Source organism: Nuphar pumila, unplaced genomic scaffold (assembly GCF_984573655.1).
Source record: "Nuphar pumila unplaced genomic scaffold, dmNupPumi1.hap1.1 HAP1_SCAFFOLD_467, whole genome shotgun sequence".
In the NCBI taxonomy this organism is placed as follows: domain Eukaryota; kingdom Viridiplantae; phylum Streptophyta; class Magnoliopsida; order Nymphaeales; family Nymphaeaceae; genus Nuphar; species Nuphar pumila.
In genome coordinates, this window is record NW_028323358.1 from 1,965 (window position 1) to 23,450 (window position 21,486).

Below are 21,486 nucleotides of genomic sequence, written 5' to 3' on the forward strand. Positions count from 1 at the left end.
CCACAACTGTCTTGAATCGTCCCTCGTGGCCACACTCCCCACACACCAGCTGCCGTTGCAGTTCGCCCAGACCAGGGCTCACCTCTACCAACGTGTATGTGGCGTGTTGATACAGGCCAGGGTGCACCCGCTTCAGAAAGTTCTGCAACGCAGGAACCACAGCGAGGTCATATATTGACGTATCTAGTTTACAACACTACCGCATCACACGGTATGGCGAAGCGCTGATGTGTGAAACTACCAGTCAACTCCACACTTCACGCTCACATTTTGATGTTCGAAACGTAGCCTCAACGTTTATAGGGCAGTCAGCATGTCCTTGTGTTATATGAAGTTGGTGTAGATACAGTCGGAGCAGTGCTGTGCCAGAATGGGTTTCATCCCCCAGTTCTGTCCCAAACCTTCATGCATCTTCGGGCATCTGGACCCCCAAAATCACAGGGTCTAGCAAGCCTGGAGTTGGAATGAAGCACGCATGGCCATGCTCGCACACATCTGTGACTGATATCGATATGCCCCAGACAGAAGTGCTGAACCATGACGGCTCCACCATCGCCGTCATGTCAACAGATGCGGCGAAGCTGTCATCCCCGTGTTTCTACTCCACATCCACATATATCGAATATTTTCAGGCGCCAAAACTGGGGCAATCGAAGCATTGTCATGTCAGTCACCCAGTTCAGCTCTCATCACGGGAGAAACAGATATCACACATGCGGGGAAAATGAAGCATTGTCATGTCAGTCTGCCAGGTTGCGACATCGCATATATATATATATATGAAAGAGGTGAGATTCCCAAGTAGTGCTTGGAGTTGCCAATGTCCATGTGGATGCGGTAGTGTTGTTAAAGAGATACATCATTACATCACATAGATAATGGCAGGAATAGACAAAAGACAACATAGCAATAAGATACATCATCATCACATCACATAGATAATGGCAGGAAATAGACAACAAGAAACAACAACAGCACATTCGAAGTGATACAGCTCATTGAACGTCAGCGGTCGGAACAAGCAAGCCTGTCATAAATGCGCGGCCGCTGGCACGAGCTAAAACTTGAAGAGAACGCCGGTACATGATAGCATTGCCCCTACATAAGCCAATGCTGATTTCCCGTAGCGCATTGGTGACAAATTCGTCCTTCATATCATAATTATCATCACTACATCGCACAGAGAAAGAGCAAGAGCTACGGCTTAGGCCGAAAACAACCACATCAACACATTCGAAACAATACAGCTCATTGAACGTCAATCATTTCATCATTACATCGCACAGAGAAAGAGCAAGAGCTACGGCTTAGGCCGAAAACAACCACATCAACACATTTGAAACAATACAGCTCATTGAACGTCGGCAGTCGGGACAGGCAAGCCTGTCATGAACGCGCGGCCGCTCAAACGAGCCAGAATAATTATCATCATCATCATCAGTGAGTAAGAATAGGTTACACACCAGAATGTTGGCAGCCAGTGTCCCCTGGCCACCCCCGACCTCGCAGATATGCATCTTTTGGTTCGGCACGTGCTTCATGTGGTGATGTACCAAGTACTTTGCGATCGCTTCACCATACCACGGCTTGAAAATCTCTACAGGGGTCAACCAGGAGGTCTGCATGCAAAGGAGGGCGATGAGAATGAACATCAGTTCTTCGCTAGAATGTGATTCTACCCCCAATATTTCTGCCCCAAATAATCATGCATTTTCAGGGATACAGACCCAGAAAGCAAACCGCCTGGCAAAGCACTGATGACCATGCTGTGAGTTGCCCAGGCTCGATGCTTTTAGTATGACGAACGAGGACGACAACGTACGATATTCGATCATCAAAGCACACCTTGGGTATAATATATATATATATATATATATATATATATATATATATATATATATATATATATATATATATATATTTCTCACCTCAATGCGGAGGTGGCTACACAGTGAGTGCTTCGCCAGATTGAGTTTCGAACCCCAGTTTTATCCCTATGATACATTTTCGGAAATCTACAGCCGTGAACCACACGGTCTGTCGAAGCGCTGTGGCCACACAGCCATATGCACGCGAAGGATATGGATGATGGCCAATGTTAATACTTCGACGGCACTTGTTGGCAATTCCTAGAGGCACGCATGCATATATGAGTGATCTGAGAGGCATGTCTGTGTGGTTTAAACTATATCTCAGTTACTTAAAAAGAAATAGAAGAACCGCAATTGCGATTGGATGTTCTTTTAGCTGCAGGCAAAGTGGAAGGTCTGATTGCCAAATTACTGTCGCATCTGTGCCTATTCATTTTCGCTCTTTTTCCTGGCCCTCGTCACGATCAGTGTGCAAGGATTGTGACAATGAGTGGTGAGCAGTGCTTCACCAGGCAGGTTGCTTTGTGGGTCGGTATCCCTGAAAGGGCATGATTAAATGGGGGTCAAACCCCATTCTGGCAAAGCTCTAGTGGTGAGCACCTGAAGCTGCCTGTACAAGCTTTGTTGCTTGGCCCTCCACCCTGACTCTCCAAGCAGCAGGTCAAAGCGAATCTCCTCGGTGATCTTACCGACTGCTGACCCAGGCTTGTTGGGCGAGAAGTAGCCTCCATCCTGTAGCCACAGCCTCAGTGAATTTCCCCCCTGCTCCACAATTTCGCCCTGATTGGACTCCCCTTGCGGAGGAAATCAGCCAGGTGACCTTTGATCAAATAGTCAATTCAAAACAGCTACCAGTGAAAAGTGTGATAACTTCATGTATCTGGGACATCGCACTCAGTGATATCCAGGCATTCTGCTCGTTTTCCAGTACAGCCAGCACGGGTGTTCCGACAAATGGTACATTCCCTGATGTTGCCGGTATGTGAGACTGAGTTGGAGAGCAGGAAATTGTACGGCATGGGATTGGGGGACATACTTGATGGGCAAGGGAGTCGTTGATAAAATCCCTTAGCTGCATACAACATTCAATATTGACCTCAGCAGAAAAATAAGGATGTGCATGGATTCCTTCTTGATTCAGACAACTGTCTCGTGATGCTGGCGATGCACACGCAACGTTCTATCCCTGGATCCAGCACACATTCCCCATGCATTTCATGTTCACGTCATAGTCAGGCTGGTTTGGATTGCTCTGCACGTCAGGAATAAAAAGCAGGAAAGCTTATGAAAATGTCATGTATGGCATGGTTCATTTCATCGAGATGGTGCCAGTATGTCGCATGCACCATAATTGTTCAGGGAACCCTATGCATGGTTGATGACAGCTGCTCCCACATCCATCAACTCGTGTTACAAGCAAGAGGTCCTCTATATTTGTAAAAACTGTCATGTGGTTCATGAGTGACAATGGGGTTGACCGGATGCTCGACAAAAGAACCAATAACCCTATCATTCACGGTCATGGTGGGTGTGCATCGTACCAAGTATCTCTTCTGCACTTGCGTGCTAATACATCTCCCGCTGCTATCAGATGTGCGAAACAAAGCGGCGTGCTGGTATGAGAACTTGTAGAGAATGCTGCAACTGGTAAGACGCAATTCAAGCACTCGATGTACAAGTGAAGGTATGGAAAACATGCTCACGATGGCAGACAGCGAACAGATGTGCTTGTCATGATATGACGGATATGGTCTTGTTTGCGGGTCTTGGTAACTTGTTGCGGCGCTGCGCAATTCTCTTCGACAAAGACTTCGAGATATCGGGAATCACGTGACGCGAATCCGTGATCAAAGTAACCCATCGATAGATGGACCATCGCATGCGCCTGGGTTTCAAGACAGACTTCAAGAGGCTATCGGTGCAAGTGTTCTGTCTTTTCATCAGTGTCTTCTTTGAGTTTGAAGTGGTCAAACCAACCTCTAGCCAAAATGTCGTTCGTCCAATCCGCCACAGTCATGCGTTCCAACGCATTCGCCGTTGGACCTGCAAAGAGGAACGCTCGCCTCGCTCCTCAGACTCGCACGGTCACAACAGTATGTTTTCTTTTCTCGCTAGCAAGGTTTGCTGCACAAAATTGAATGTACACATCACTGTAAACCGTCTGCCGTGCTTCGTGTACTCACCGATGTTGATGATTCGCTATTCTATACCAGTGGCGCTTTTCATTTCGTCTTTGTAAAGAGTTCTTGTGATCTCAACACGTCTGGACAGTGATCATTGTATTCCTGGGATATGCTCATGGCAATAGCAGGAGCCCATTCTAGAAGGGAAACCGTCTAAAGTGCGCAATCTTGCCACGATATCAGGGTGTCAGACACATGTACATCATATTCGATACCGACACAGATGCCCTGACCATACAAGGGTAGAGAAGAATATTTGACCTCAGTATGCTGGTCGACAGAACCCTGTCCTCTAACTGTCACGTGACTGACGCAAGTCCCGTCTCTAGCCTTCTTACTTGGGCCCTTCTGCAAATGACATACTGGGCTGGGGGAGTTGCACCAGGTAAATTGCCTTTCGTCAGCGAATGCAGCGGGGTGCAAGTGACGCAGACCCTTGGCTGTGGCTTCACTGCATAATTCGCACCATACAACGACGAGATGTTGCCCACTTATGCCTGACCGGAGCTCTGAACATCTCAAAGGGTATTTTTTAAATCCAGAGACGTCATGTCAGCAAGAAGAAACATTTACAAACGGCAAGGAGTGAGAGTGGGTGCAGCCGGATGATTTGGTTGCGAGAACGGGGGGCGTGCGCGGGACCTTAAGCGTTGCTGTGAGTGTGCTGTGGTGCAATGCAAGACGTTCCGCGCGGTTACAATTGACAGGACAACAAATGAAATCATTTTGAGATGGTTGGGGCGCTGCGGCAACGCTCCTTTTACCGATCACAGTTACGCATAGCACGATCCTCAGGCACACGTCTAGAGATGACGAGATCCTGGGCTGATAGCGCGGGGCCGAAGCGCATTCCAGCGAGGCTTCAATGAGTCGATAGCCTAGGTAGCTCTGTTCAACGCCTCAGCGCGTCAACAGGTCTGCTTACAGGCCATATTCGCTCTCGCTTACTACCCTATGTCTTCCCGTGTGTTTAGTTTTGCAACCGCTCAATGAGGCGTTGTGCACAGGCCGCTCTCAAGGCCGGGGACAAGATGAAGGACTACCCCAACTATTACAAAGTCCTGAAGAACCAGGATGGCAAGACCATCACGCTGTCCAGCTTCCAGGGTAAATCGCCAGTGGTGCTCTTTTTCTATCCCAAGGCTGGGACGCCTGGGTGCACAAAGGAGGCTTGCTCCTTCCGCGACAAGTACACTCAGTTCACCAAGGCCGGCGCTCAGGTATGGCGAGCCTTCCCTGCTTGAAAGGCCACACCTCGGTCGTTCCTTATTTGTTTTTGTTGCATGGCAACACCGCGTTCTTGAGAATGATACCTGCTATGTATTATTGTGTTGTGATTGCGTTTAATTCCGTTTCTCCCACAAAATACATCATGCAATTGTCAGTGCAAAGCACCGCCATCTGGAGCTGCAGATCATGGGTCTGTGGAATGCTAGACCTGTAGTGGGCTGTTGAACTCCTTTCAGTGTCACGCTCGACTGCTGCGCAATGGAGTACACCTCTGCATACATAAAACATGCATGTATGCCTGTTAGCTTTTGAGACAAGTCGCCAAGGAGAGCCCATGTCGCTGCCTTGGCATGGGAGGGCGCACACCGATTGACAAGGAGTGTTTTCTGATTGGGTCAACACACATTCCATCGTCTGTCTCGTGGCCTTTTGCCCACTGTCTAGTGCAATGCAGGTGTTTGGCATTTCCAGCGACAGCCCCGCGGACAACAAGGCATTCAAGGAGGCCAACCGTTTGCCATATGACCTGCTCACCGACGAAAACAGCATCTTGAGGAAGGAGTTTGGCATTCCCAATGAATTGTTTGTGCTGGCAGGCCGACAGACATTTGTGGTGTCAAAGGCAGGAGAGTGTATCATGAGCTTCAATGACATGTTGAACACCGATGCACACATTGCATCGGCCTTGAAGGCGCTCAACATCTAGTCGTTTAGCATACCCGGTATCCATGCATGACAATGACTTTGTGTAACCAAATCCAGCTGCGACATTTGTTTGTTTCATGCCACCGATGCAAACTTGTCCAGAACAGATGCTCTGCTGGTGTGACGTACCGGTATGTCCAGTATGTCAGCGTTGTGTTCCGCCATGACCAGGTCTTGTGCGATCTGCGCGAGCCAGCTCAAGATATAGGGAGGTGTCTGCCCACCTGCTGTCTGCTCGCTCTTGGCCCCCCATTCTTGCACCTCTCATTTGTCCACGCGCTTGATGCATTGAGCCCCAGGTTCGTGTCTTGTTTCAATGCTCCATGTCTCCATAGACACCAACTGTGGGGGCTTATCCTATCGTGTTGTGCGCAGCGTGGTGCAAGGGCTAAAGAATCGAACTCTAGCTTGTAGCACCAGCCACCTCCAGGGTGTGTGTGACTAGCAGTCTGTCCAAGAAGCTGTTGCTTGCTTGCGTGGCCAGGTTCTTATACTGCTGTCAATGCATTGCGATTGTGCGCAACGTCTGTGCATGACAAGAACTTCAGCGCATGGCACGTCAGCCTATCTGTGACTATTTGTCAACCCCCGTCACAGCGTGCAACAACACAGGCAACATGGCAGGTACAAAGATAACACAGGAGGAGAGCTATCCGAACACGATCACAGCTGTTTAGCCGTAAACCCAACAATCAGGGTGGACATTGCGTTACAAGCGACAGGGCTGGCAAAACAGGAAAAAACACAGAAACTAACACTGAAAACGTCACAAACTAAGACAAAACACACAAGAAAACCAGCAACCTAAGCTACGCCGGGATCTTCCTGCGGTGCATCACACCCTGCATGGAAGTCCGAGCCGACGTTCACGGCGATACGAGAGAGGGACTTGTAGTACATGCGCGCGTTGCCCTTGCACAAAGCACAGCTGAGCTCCCGACGGACGCCACGTACGAAGGCAGCCTTGGACACCCGGTTCCCCCCCCCTGCCGCCAAGTCGCCAAGCTCCAAAAGGAAATGCGAGGCGGCGGAGCCCATGCGGCCAAACGACTCCACGGCGAGTGGGATGAAGTCATAAGCGGAGCCCTCCCCAAACTCCTCGAAGGCTCGTTGCTTCCGCAGCTCCGCCTTCGCTGCCGCGGATCCGGCAACCTCTGCTGCATCGCGAACAAACGATGCGGCCACCGGGTGCGTAACAACGCAGTCCATGACGCGGACGCGGCCGTCAGGCCAGACAGTCAAAATATCCCCGCGACGAAGACCAGCAGCCCCCTGCGCCCCCGCAGCTGCAAGGCTGCTGTATTGCGGTTCCACGCTAGACGCGCAGCCCGCACGGTGGATGGCATGGCGCCAGGCCGAAACCCAGTAGTTATGGCGCATCGATGCCTCACCTGCATTGCGGTTGCACGAGAGAGCGTGGTCCGGCGTCGTGGAGTCGCCGGCGGTGCAGTGGCAAGGCGGAACATCCACCGCCGTTGTCACCCCTAGACCGAGCAGGTGACGCCCCGCTGCAAAGAATTCTCCATTGCTAAGGCGCAAAGTGGGCGCGGTGGGCAGCGCAGTTAGCCACGCAGATGCAGGTCCACAGGACGCACTGCGGATACGCGCCGCCGCGCGCCGACCGTCTACGGTGGTAGTGTTGCAAGCTTCGAGGAAGGCCGCGCCCAAGCGATCGCCAACGAGGCGTGACACGGACTTCTGAACCCCGGGCAGCTCCGCTTCAACAAACTCGGTTGGCAGGTCACGCGCACTCTGGTCCCATTTGCATGCCTCGGATGCATCATCAAAGACACGTTGCCAAGCGGTCAACAACCCCGGCCTTGTCACACTCGAGAAAGGCTTGCATGCATCCGGGCCTTCCTTCATAACCGCTTGCGCTTTGGAGGCCCGGTTTTATAGCTAATAAAACTCCACCCTGATTGCAAGCAATACCGGGTAATGCCAGGTATTGTGAGCAAATATCAGGTAAATATCACATTACAACAGCGTTGCCATGACAGAAACTTGGTAGCAAGAATTTGAATGTTGATCAAGCCGAGCAACATGCCTAAAGGTCTTATCATACTTTACTTTTGATATGGATGACTTGCGACAGCGTGACAGATGTTATCGGGACAAGTGACCCGAATATCCGATAGAGATATGTATATATGTATATATATATATATATTATATACTCGGATAAAATATAAATTTAAATACCCTGAACTTGCCTTTTGTAACGCGTGACCATCCATATCACTGGTAAAGTACGGCAATCCATGGTCTCTCAACTCCATGCTGTGCTTGATATGTGCAAAACCACAACGCCAGTAAATGCAGCAGCTTGCATGGCACTCCACTCTACCACTGGCTCGCCATTTTCTAGTATAAATGATGTGCCGATAACCAGACCACATCCTGTGGTACCCCACTTCCATAATCAGCGACCGCGCATCGTCGAGATCAGGAGGGGGAAAGGAAAAATGCCAGAATCTAAAAGGGGTCAGGCCATCACCAAGACCCTGCAATCACAACCTCATGCTCTGACATGATGTATCCTTTACAACATAAGCGCATCCACATTGGCAGCTCCAATGTACTGCTCGGGAATCAGTGTCAACTACCATCACCATCACCTGAGGCAAGCATGGACACATCCCATGCTCCCATGCAGACCTGAGGGGACAAATTAGACACTTGCTCACCCCCACCACCGGGCAAGAGCTCTCATCAGCAGAGGCTGCAAGCCCTGGGCACTAGCTCACGATGTGAAGGATCACCACAGCCATCTAAGGACACACTCCGCGGTCAAAATTTGCACACTCACAGTCATTCCTCCTAAGAAACAGCGTGGTCAACAGCCCGTATGGATAGCCCTTGCTCATTATCCTTGCACGGTGCTGTGCAGGCATATTCTGACACGTTCTTCTGTGTTTGTATATGTAGTAAAGCTGTGATACACTCAAGGCTCCAATTGTGACGGTCTCAGTACTGTTTGCCGAGCAACAATGGATTTAGGAAAACTCCGTTCGAACCGAGCTTGTTAAGGGCTCGACTTCTAGCCTGGGGGGAAGACATAGACGCAGATAAGATACTTGATATAATTGACTCTCATGGTTGTGGTGCTATTTGGGTCGATGAAATGCAACCCTGAAGCACTTACAACTTACCACAGCCTCACAGCCAGTCTTCTTCCGTCAAATTGTGCTCCAGATCTGAGTCGTCGTCGACATTAGGGTCATCCATACCCATGTCACCAGATCCATTCGGCTTGTTGATGTCCTCAAGGCGAGTGCGTGGCAGGTTGTTGATGTCAGAGTTCATGTCGGTCTCGAACGCCTTCAGCTGCTCCAAGAAAACAGCGTTGGGCTGAGTCAGGGGGTGTTTGCTAGTGGTGTGCGCGATCGCATCGAGTAAGCTGAGGCGACGTTTCCACATGATATAAGCACAAACAAGCGCTGGGGACCTGGAAACGCCGGCCATGCAGTGCACCAGCGTGTTCTCACCTGCACATAACCAACAGTGCGTTTCGCAAGAGTGTGTGATTTGCCTGGAATTGCATGCATTGTAAGGACAAAAAATGGGGATGGAACCCCATTCTGGCAGGAAGTATTACATCAACAATCGAGGGGGGAAGAGAAAGTAAAGAATGGCAAAATAGACTAAACATTTTAACCATCTAGCCTATTAAGCGGTCAGAGACTGCACGCAGAATAACTTTCCAATTTTCAAATTTTGAAGACGTCAAGCCAGAACATAAAGTTAAACTAACTGCCTAAGTGCACTTTCACAAATGAGGGAATCACAGCCTGCAAATACACTCGCCTCAACTATGAGATGCTCTGAGCATTCGTGGGAGAGACGATATCATGACCTTTCGTGTGCAGAGCTTTCATCCTTGAATCATACTTGCCATTACATTACCTGGGTGTCCCCGTTCTGAACAAACAAAACGTTGAATTATGACCGAGTGCAAGAACGCAGAGAGTTACACCGCTTATCGGTATCGTCGTTGAATAGGTTACCCAGGGACTATCGAGAAAGCACAAGTAACGGAAAGACGTTGGCCATGCAATACAATACTAACTGTCAAGCCGAGGAAAAACAAAAGACTGGTTTCTATTTTGCTAGAACCAGTCAGAGCTCTGAGCATGACATTCATAGCTCTCAGTATATTTTCAGTACAACGTTGATAGTGAAATATCAGAAGCCCAGTGGTTTATCGCGATGCTTGTCACGCATGGACACTGTCATGGAGACTCGCACCGTTCTTGCGTTCCAAGCAGAACATAACCTGGGACTTTTGCAAGAATCCAGTACCTACTGATCAGCTGACATTCATACCTCAACACCAGATGGAGAGACCCGTTGGCAGGTGTCAAAACCAATCCTGGCAGCCGCATGTGAGGTCCATTCACTAACACAACAATCAGTGTTTCAAGGGACTAACCATTTTCACACATCGCACTCATATGGTAGGAAACTCCGACCGAGTGTCCTTGGTCCATACTCGCCATGGAAATCGGCATGTTTTGGGCCATGGTTTCTGGAAACGCATGAACGATTGAGATGAGGGGGTTCGAATGTCGTTCCCGACAAGCACTGATCTGCAGATGTGCGAGAAATTCTTGCACTTATGCAGATCCTGTTGTTGCGAACAACATGTAAGCGGGTCCAGCATACCCGAGGAGGCGGCTTTGTCAATAAATTCTAAGCAAGGCCTGAGGATCTTCGTCAAGTCCTCGGTGTGGTTGTCATAGCAGCTGACGCTGACGTACTTGAAGTCCTCCGGATGGGATGGTTGCAGCTCGGCACCCACCTACAGAGACGGCAACGAGTCACTCCAGGCTTCTGGGCGGCACCGACACTACAGGGGGTGCTGATTGCACTTCATTCACCTGCCGGAAATTCATGAATCACAGATGCCAAGATTGTTAGAGAATGGGATTGTCACTTCATGATGAAGCTTTCCCAAAATTGAGTTGTTACATCGACCAACAGCTTCATCGTAAGCAGTGCTTTGCCAGACCCTCTGATTTTTCGGATTTAAATGCCCGAAAATAAATGGCAAGGGCGACACCGGTAGCCTGGTGTGACAACACGTTTTTGCCCACCCTGTTACATGGATTTTTGGAACAGAAACGGGGGTCGAAACCCATTCTGAGCACTGATCGTGCCTTAAGTTCTTAGGAACGTGACAGCAGCTCTGGCAGCTGCCAACGCACGTGAGAGGCCTTTGCTCCTATTGATTAAGCCATGTGCAATTGTGTCCCAAGAGCATGCATACCTTTGTTATCGTATGTCAAGATGGTAATTGTCCAAGCTGAAAATACGTCTTTGTTCACAGGACAGTGCAGATAATCGAAGGCCGAACGCAGCATTCTCGCATGTTTGGAGCTGAGACAGTGCTGGACTGGCACTCCCCTAGGAAAACAACCTATCGTGCAAATTCGCCTATCACATTGTAATTATTGGCAAGTTCCCGGTGCAAAGTGCCCTTCACTACAATATGTTAAATATGAATCGGCATCAGCATCTGCGCACAGCTGACTCGAAACATTGCGAAGTCAGTGTTTCACCCTGGCCGCATGTACATGTGCAGCAAGCATGCATTAAGGCTCTACAAGTGACAAATTTCGTCAGAGCAACAAACTGGTGCCGATCGTCTTCAACGCACTTACTGTTACGTCAGACCCTAAGCGAAGATGAGAATGCGATGCGTTGTGTCCAGTGAAATCAGGAGGCGATAACGGGAAGGAAACGCAGATGAGGAGCAACCGTCGAAGAGGAAATGAAATGAAACGCGCTTACATGTTACAGTATCAATTCAGAATCCTTAGGCAGATCATCATGCATACAGCTTATGCAGTACACCGCCGAACTGCACCCTGCACCCTGCGACAGGGTGGCCCCAGTCGTCGTGGCGCTACCAGAACACGAGCACACCTGAAGTATATGCGTGATGTTGTTGTCGATGAGATGCTCACGATTCTGCTCTGACATGAACGTCCCTACGTACACATGCGGTTCCACCTTGGAGAGAACAGCTGTTGGGGTTGAATAATTCACCAACTCCTCGGGATCGGTCGAGCCCAAAGTGCTCATTCTGCACGATGAATATTTACTGTTGCATATTAGTGACAATAATAGTGACGAGCATTGCCCTCAAATATGGACGTCTGAGAGTGCTTTCCCAGGTGTACATGCGCACGAAACGCCGTGAAAACAGCAGACTAGAGCAGCACTGTCGGATCAGCCAAGTGAATTTGGCCCGTGTTGACACACAGGACCCAAGCACATCCTGCAGTCCACCACTGAAACCATTTGTGACTGCATGCTATCCATGCAGTTTTCTTGCGGTTTTAAGTAATTCAATTTATATCAAAATTTCCTGCCCGTATGTGGCATTGCCAATGGCCAAAAATTTGAATCGCGAGTTTGCAGAGTCATTGCTTTCCAGGCTGCAAAGGCTTTTCTATTGCAATTTTCATTCTATACGTTTCAATGTGCTTCACACTGAGGCTGTTGTGCATGCTCCTAAATCTACGTGCCGAGCACATTCACGAATTGGAGACTGCTATCTTGGCTCAGCCGAAGCGGGTGAGATCTCCAGGAGACATTAGTGTAGAAGATAATCTCGTGAGCGTGTTTTTCTTACTGTGAGGATGCGACGCGCCGCTGAAGGTAAGCATTGATTTGACTTTCGAAGGTTTCCAGTGCAACTGGCGGTATCTCGACTGTGCACAGTCGGTCGGCCATCGTCAAATGCGTCATCACACATCCTCACTTGCATCGATATGCCTGGATGTTTCGAGAAAGCAGGATCAACTTATTGTCGTAGCTGCTGTCATGCCGTACTGGTGCATAACTTGTGGCACAAGACATTAAGATATGATCTATTTTGATGACGACGCACAGGAAGATTCACAGGCCGACATGGTGCATTTGCGAATGTCCGATATGTAACTGCCCGTTTCCAGTGGCCTTACACGTTTGAAAGATGAAACATGCTCGCCAAGTGCGTCGAACCTTTTCTTTTTGCTGTTGCCCGCTTTAGATAGCTTGCACTATCTGGGTGTGCCAGAATTGTCTGCGGCACGTGATCCAAGCGCTCGCATTCAGGGGGGCTAATCGGGACATGATAAGCTGAACTGCGATGTTGCAGGACACGAACAGCGGGATACCATTGATACATTTCGCATGCAGGTAGATGTCTGGCAGGCGAGTTGAGGCTTGATGAATGGTCCATGTCGACGGGAACGGACAAGAGGGCAAAGGATGCTCAAGCTTCACAGGATAAACTGACACTCCTTGGCTCATGCGGACCACAGCGTACAACATGGATACGTGATGTAGATGAATCAATGAGGATGATGATTTCTTCCAAGAGCCAGGTGCGTTCTCAGGAGATGACATTCGGTGCAAAAGTAGTACCGTAAAAATAAGCACAGTTTGCGCCAGGTTCCCAAGCGGAGTCCACAGCATTGCACGATGAATACGAAACTACCTCACATGCACACAACGCAAAGTGCGACATTGTTTGGAATACACTGCCGTTTTGGTAAGGTTTGTCAACCTCGCAAATGAATCGTTCAGGACACGGTGCTCGTTGAGAGAACGATACTGAAAGTGCACAGGCAGTTGCACGCAAGTGCGAATGCTGTCATGAAACAGTTCACCGCATCAAAGTCCCAGTCGCGTGCTCGTGCTGGCTGGCCAGCGTGCACGTCATTTGTTATGGGATTCGCGATTCCTTAGCTTTGAGCTTCTGTGGGCCAGGCAGCATCACAGTCCATTTGTTTATAGCCTGGTCTTTTACAAAAATGTCGGCAGTTTACTCGCTTGCCTGAACGTTTGCATTACAACACTCAACTGCTCGTGGCGCCCATGGTCACCCTCCGTCACGACAACATGGTCCGAAAACGTGGCCCGAATTCGTCCGCCCGTACTACAAAGTATCGCTCATCTTCCTTTGTAGTGAATGAATCGAAGCATCTTGATAGACGCATTCGGCGCTACCGCAATGGAGCTTTCTGGAGGTGCTCTCGGGACGGTTGTCCGACATCCGACACGGCTTGACCTTCAGTTCAAGGCTTGGCCTTCAATGTCACCCCTGTTTTAGAAACTGTTAATCGGGAATGGCTGGGGTTACCGGTGAGGCTCTGTGGTTGCCTGACCGGAAACACGTAGGTGTGGCTTGCATGTGACAGAACAGCACCGATCTATGGCAGATTAGCCACGGTTGGTACGCATATAAAGGACCTTGCCTACACTGCGTGGTATGCATGGATTTGTCTGTCAACGCTGAGCTTATGTAGACTATGCCAACTACGACCATTCTGAAGTACGGGTAGCAAGATAGATCTATGCCAGATGTATGCGCTAAGAGCATGATGGTCTTCAAGACGCATGAGCAAGCACAGCAGCACAGAATACTTGCAATGCCTTAGTGGTCCAACATTGCAGTAAAGCAAATAGTGGTCATGCATTTGAGGTGTTGAGGCATTCCAAGCTGACGTCATCGAGATGTTGCGAGCACAAGCAATACATTCCTATAACCCATCACCCAACACCTGAGACACGTGATTGCAAGCCGACAGCGGCTTGTGTTCGAGAGCAATCCCCATTAGAAACAATTGCGCTCAGACGCACATGCAGTACCATACGCCTCTACTTACTGGCATCATATGCCAGCTTTCGAATACGACATGGACTAGGTACACAAAGACATATGCATACGTGAAGGAGCCATGCCTATGACAGATCACCGGAGCACAATTCCAGGCCACTCAGACCTGGAACATGATTTAACAACACACCATGCAATGTATGTAGAGCACAAATGCACCACACACAATGCAGCCTCCCTGTCAATGGTCAACCTGTCCGACTCATCGTCCTTTGCACCTGCAGGAGTTTGATCGAAAGTGCGAGTCTGTATGGTCAGCGCCGCTTCCGGAATCTTCCCTCACCTACCTCATGCACCCACCGCACTCACCGCACGAGAACAGCGACGACGCGTTAGCATCGGATGACTCATCCGAGGATGACTCACCATCGTTTCGGCACAAGTGCACCGATGCCGAGAGCTACGATGAGATGCGTAGTAGCGAAGGCTGTCTGACGAGCGATGCGGGTTCCTCCTACCTACCATCCTCGATGATGACACCAGCGTGCGACATATCAGATTACTTGGCATGCGCAGATGCTAAGGAGCGTGTCCATGGGGGAATGGCTGCACTCAGCTTGCTCGGAGAGATCAAGACTTCGGGTCCAAAGTCAACGCCGGCGGTGTCCACCCCCCACCGGAAGCTGGCTCGTGTCACGTCCCTCGCTATTCCCGAGGATGAGCCTGTCTGCATTCCAGAACCTGCCACCAACCTCGTTCGCTCGGTGTCTGCTTGGTCGTGCGATGGCGCTGCACCGTTTGGGCAGATCCATGCTGTCCGCAACCAGGCACCGGGTGGCTCATCACGCATGGACAAGTCTTCGTCCGAAAAACAGTTAGATCGGTTAGCGATTTGCTCGGATCCGTTCGGTAGGGTTTCGAACGATCGGGAGCCATCCACGGCTTCCTTGCAGTCCTCGTCATTGAGCTCGCTGGAGATATTGGCCATGTCCATCGACCAGGAGCACAGTCATGAAAGCGACCGCCGCGAAGTGACGAGGCGAAGCAGCAGTCAGAATTTGTACCACGCGCTTGACTTGGCTGCACTCTTGGACGGACCAGGCCTGGCAGAATAGTACTTCCCGACAACACCACCGTCGTAAGTCTACTGCATCTTATCTTTAGTTGGGAGGCAGCCTGACTGCTGGTGACACGCGATGGAATCAGGTCTGACATCCTCCCGCGGCACGTGCGCTCTGAATGCGGTGACACGGTTGAGTTTCATCAAGACGCTCCAGGCTCAGGCCGGAAAGAGACAGTTGCGACCCGGGTTACCTGATGCGTTGACATTCCTCTGTATCTTCCGGTGCTTCCTCCGGCGACAGTTATTTAGCTCGATAGTCCCAGGATCAACTCAGCTGCTCGATTCTGTGAGCAGGATCTTAGCGTTTGGCACAGTACTATCAGGTGGTGGTTCAAGTGATGATGATGTATCTTTTCACAACAGTACCGCATGCACATGGACATTGGTAACTCCAAGAACTACTTGGAAATCAGTGCTACCGTTACCATCACCTGAGGCAAGTGTACCTGGACCAGCCTGACTTTTAAGGACAGCGTAGAATCTCCGTCATGTGCCTACAACTCTGGCGCGGCGTCTCTTAACGGAAACCTACTTTTGGCAGATAGGGCTGAAGGTGCGCCTGGAAGTGTTGCTAACTGGCCAAGAGCAGTCAGGCAGTCGCTTCTATGTGGATTACAAGAATTGCTTATTGCATCAGCAGCCAGGGATAGCCTTCTCAGGCATTGTGAAGGCCCATGATGCTCATGGGTCGTCGTTTTTTGCAAATTCCAGGCGCTTTTGGACGGTCCAACAGGCGGCGGCGTTGTCAATATGTGGCAAGAAGTTTGGCGGCACCAACTCAGGGTTGCGACATACAATTACATCCGAGCGTGCCACAGCGGTGCTCGCTATCGCGTTGGGTTGGTGCCGGTTCTTCCTTCACCAGGCAGAACCTGCGTGATCATCCTGTTGGGGACGCACATGTGTGCCACAGCTACATGCACACGTCTCCACGTTTTTCAAAAGTGAGAGCACATTGGCGAGCGACCAAGGCGTCAGCTCAACAGTGGTTACCTACATGCATCGCGGTGGGTTGAGCAAGTATGCGATGCCCTTTGGGGCTTCAGATTTCAGTGAACAATTGCCACTCTTTTGACAACTGACTACCAGAGTATTGGCCCTTGGAGTCGCGCACTTTGTGTCCAAACGTGACGTGTCACGTCTTGTGTCAACGTCGTGCCCAAATGCTATCTCTTGTTTTTTGCTTTACGTTATGCATTGTGATCGTGATGCATTGTGTCCTTATTTCAAGGTAAATTTGCCATTGTCTATACACATACGGCGCATGCTCGTCATGCTTTTTGTCTCGTACGTGTATGGCAGTGATTGCATCCTAAAGTGTACCTGTTTTTGTAGCCTAGAATTTCCTGGACCAAAACTTGCAAAGTTTGTGCGAAAGGCTACTGAAAGCGAGTTCAGACATGTACCTGTGGCATAAAAGTCTTTGTTGTTCATACTAATGGGTAATTTCTAAGTGGTTTCTGTGCAGAGGTACCGCCCTGCATGTTACCTTGGATACCTGGTAACCGTTCAAACTGTCAAGATGGTCAAGTGCCACGCTGGGCATGTTTGGGTACCCGTAGTTCGAATATCTCGCTCCTAATGTCCGAATCACATATAGAGAGGCGTCCTTGCTGCATGACATCTCGTTGTCCGTATGTCATGTGTATCAAGTATATGCAACGCATGCAGATGATTCGGCCGGCGAATTGGAACACATCACAGCTAATTGTTGTTGCTAGACTGTTTTAGAACATTTTTCAGAGTCTTGAACAACAGGTCTTGCAGCACAAGGTCAAGGTACAAGGTGTAATTTTAATGCCATTGGCTCATGCCAGCATCATCGTCGTTGTTGCCAAAGTTGGTGATTGCGTCAGACATCTTCCACTTGGCGATTTTGTCGAAGAGTTGAAGCAGAAGCTGCTGCGGAGTCTTGCCCGCAGCACTTGGCAAGCTGACAATTTGTGATGCCTGCTGCACATAGTAATCCTGCAGAAGCACCAGTTCTCACGAATGCCACCTGTCTCTGACCAACCCGGCACATACCATTATGCTGTTGAACAATACCAACAATTGGGTGGCCACGGTCAAGCTTTGGAGAATTATGCGTTGTATTTTCAGGTAAGTACATGGAATAAATACCCAAAAAGATATTACGCGCCCGCAAACTTTGCCTCATTTGTTGGCAATGCTATGGTATGCATGTGTGGAGAGCTTCAAGCGCAACCCGAGCAAGCGCAGCAACGAGTGCCACGGTCTACTTGGATCAACTTGTGCTGGGCGATGATGCAATTTGTTGCCATGTTCAGCTCGTTGGCTCAACCCAGGGCAACGAACGGCTTCAGGTTGCATAGAGCTCGTGTTGTGTTTGGTACCAAATAACAATCTCGACTCCCCCACCCAGGCATATATGCGATTTGGAAAGAGCTTCTGCCTTTGGCCCCAAACCACATGTGGGCTGATGGTGTGTTTGACCTCATCTCCTCATAGGCTGCAAAACAACATGCAAGTTCACCCCTAACAAGATCGAAGAAAAGCCCAGTCATGATTTGAGCGTCTCTGACAGGTTGACAAGACTTGAGGAGCAGCGCACCACGTCATCAGGCCCAGAGCATTTTCTGCTCAGCTGGGCCAGTTTGAAGTGCTCGTTTGCGAAGGCCTCGTCAAGATCGAAGAGCTCGAGGGCCGGGGGGGGGGGCTCAAAGATCGCTGGGGGAAAGACCGCTGGTTGCAGTGGAGGCAGTGGCTGCTCGAATTGAGGCTCTATCAATGTCAAGGGCTTCTTCGGCACTCCCATCCTGCATGGGCCAACATCCCTCGATGCCCATCCGGCTTTCAGGCAAAACGAAATGCCACGGTAAAAAGCCGCCAAATGTTGGCAGGCGGAATCTATGGCGGAATTTCATGCACCTGCTTGCACTCTCACTTGTTGCAAGAGGACCGTCAACATTGATGCGGCATCCACGTGTGATGTTTCATTGCTCATGGAGTGATTAGAGCTTGCATTATTTAGGCAGTCGCCGAAGAGGGTATGTGCGTTCCGACGTACGGTAGTGCTTGCATCATGACTCATGATTCACGAGTCACTGGCATTGGCTCTAGCACTCATTCCCAAATGTCCATGTGGCGGAGTCGAAGCAAGATGCATCACCATTGCCCGTGGATGCATTCGTGGTATGCAAAGACAAGTCATTGACAAGCTGGTACAATGCATTGTGTTGAGACGCCCAGGACTTTGAATACACGGCCACAACAAAACACACACGCAAAAGAACAGCAACTTCCTGAGCTCAATCATGGGATGGCAAATTCAATGGGTGAATGCAGTGATCCACATATGCTCAGGGAGGATATGGAAATCATGGGCCTTGTCAGGTCTCAATGCCCATTCACACTAGCATGTTATTCCTACACACTGGATTCAGTGAGAAAAGATCATCTGACGATGAAGATGTCTGAGGCTGTCAAGTAACAATAAAGCTTGATGTGAACAGCGGCGAATCGGTCATGCTGCCTCGCACCGGTGATACAGCTGTGCAGCCTCCATGACGAAGGAGAGGTCCATGGCGTAGAGCTTTTTGTGGAACAGCTGGGTCCAGTCACGCGGCAAGTCATCGGCATCTTCAAGGCAGCCCCTCAGGTGCTCTGACAGCGACGCAATGTCCGGAGCAAACTTCTTTTCCAGTATGTCCGGCATGCTGCGGTCGCCAGCGTGCAGCGTTAGGGGCGTCCCCTGCATGTGGCCAACGCTCCAACCGGTACTCTGTTTCGGGTTCTCGAGCCCTTCCCCCATAAATACAACTCGGATTCTCAAACCTTTCCCCACAAAAAGGAAACTCGGGTTCTCGAGCCTTTCCCGCATAGATACATTCACACTGCCACTGATTGCTGGACACATGGCCAATGTCGGCGTTTTGAGTAGCTCTTGCGCGCTTGTGCTGGACATGATGACCAGGGCGTTTCTTTGCTTTTGATGAATTCAAATCAGCATTCTCTGATCCAAGCATCTTAACGCCAATCACTTGCACAATGTGCTGGAGGGTGGCATCCTGATGGCAGTTGCAAAGTTTGGCTTGCAAAGTGTGCGGTGTACCACCGGTACGATCAGGATGCATCCCAACTCAAAGCAGCAAGCAAGCGAGCGGAAAAGCTACCGCTAATTTGGTTCTGTTGCTTCTTGAAGTGGTAAATAGTAAGGTCCTAAGCTCAATAGATAGTGGTCCATAGAAAGCTGCACGATGCATACAGTAGCATGCTCTAGAAGCAGTTCGTGCACTCCTGCGTTGCACTGCACAAACAAAAGTGTGTCATTTGAAGAAACGTCCTGAAACTCAGTCAAAGAATACAGTCAGAGAGAAGCGCGCGATCAGGAAAAGCGGTGGCGGGTAGAACGCCCGGACGTCGGTGAGTGGCGGTTTCCACCAGGCTGATAAAAGGTTGCGGTTCTGCTAGCAGAGAGGGGCGCACAGGCTGAAGAATCGAGAAGATGTACGTCATAAGAGCTGCATTGTTCTCCTTATCTAGCCACGCGTCACCAAACAGGTCGACGGAGCCCAGCACCACAATGCGCCCCTTGGCCGCTCTCTGGCCCTTTGGCAAGCCCCGGGAGGCTTTCACGGCCTCGGTTAAGTCCTCCGAGACCGCCGCAACGCAGGCCTTTTGCGGGTAAGCAACGGACCCGGTGGATAGTAGGGGCACTGCGGGTGCAACAACGGAGAGCGTCGCTCCAGAGGCGTATACAAAGTCGATACCGGAGTGGTCGAAGGCCTGACTGTGTGGGGCCCGCCTGCTGACTCCGCTGTCACTGGGTTCTGCCGCACCTGGACGCAGAGCTCAGTGCTTCGCCAGAGTGGGTTTTGTTACCCATTTTCATCCCCATATAATTCAGGCATTTTCGGGCATCTAGAGCCGCAAATGACACGGTCTGGCAAAGCGCTGGCAGCGCTTCGCCGGAATGGGATTTGTCCCCGGCTTTGCTCCCTAATATGCATGCAATTTCAGGTACCCAGACCCTCGAACGACATGGCCAAATGCTATCCTGCATGGATGATCAGGGGACAACAGACACTGGCAACCATAGTCTCGGTGTTTACCAGCCCACGGACAATGATTTGCAAGCGTCCTAGTACCGTGGCATGGCGATACGCGAGCAAGCATGCTTGCTATTGCCGCTGCACTGTAACCACCACATTTTGAGGAAACTGAAATGCGTAAAGATGCGAACAACAAGAAGTCTATCTATGCCCATGGCAAGGCAGGCAGCTGAAACGTTTGAACAGAACGGCACCCTAGGCTTGTCACCCCAGAAACTTCCGCTCCGATTGAAGCATACGAATCGTTCAGATGTTTCCCTAGAGAACAGTGTATGAGCATCTCTCAAGGATCTATCTCGAGATATGTACACGTTGGCCAAGAATCGCAGCTGTCCCATCCATTGTTTTTGTACGATCAGGAAGCAGCTCGGGAGTAATTTTGACATCGGGGCCAAATCTGAAAATGAGTCTGAACGGCGGGTCAGTGATGTGGTGACTTGCCAGCAGAAGGGTTGGAGGATCGCAAGACCGGACAGAGGGGGTCGGCAGTCGCACCAGAGCGGGCACCGACAGCGTCTACATGGCGCGGTTGACAATTCCGTCGGAAATGAAGACATGCTTAGGGTGCAGGTACTTGTGGTACACGCTCCGGATGACTGCGTCCTTGTTCACCTCAATCCCAAAATGCTTCAGCACCCCATTGAGGTTGCAGTCCTTGAAGCGCCCTCCGTGGACGCCACGAACAAGTGCC

The 21,486-nt window shown here is 50.2% G+C and overlaps 2 protein-coding genes across 2 annotated transcripts; one reads left to right on the plus strand and one right to left on the minus strand.

Moving 5' to 3' along the window:
* Window positions 1-3,824: 3,824 nt before the first annotated feature.
* LOC149810208 (peroxiredoxin Q, chloroplastic-like) lies at window positions 3,825-5,990 on the plus strand. The gene is made up of 3 exons (XM_089994376.1): window positions 3,825-3,964; window positions 5,062-5,274; window positions 5,739-5,990. The coding sequence occupies exons 1-3, from the start codon at window positions 3,860-3,862 to the stop codon at window positions 5,988-5,990; spliced, it is 570 nt and encodes a 189-aa protein (XP_089850502.1). The 5' UTR covers window positions 3,825-3,859.
* A 3,158-nt stretch (window positions 5,991-9,148) lies between these two features.
* On the minus strand, window positions 9,149-12,076 carry LOC149810209 (dual specificity protein phosphatase 1B-like). Its single transcript, XM_089994377.1, has 3 exons — window positions 11,918-12,076; window positions 10,655-10,790; window positions 9,149-9,477 (listed from the first exon to the last, which is right to left on the minus strand). Exons 1-3 carry the CDS (start codon window positions 12,074-12,076, stop codon window positions 9,149-9,151), a joined length of 624 nt encoding a protein of 207 aa, XP_089850503.1.
* Window positions 12,077-21,486: the final 9,410 nt, after the last annotated feature.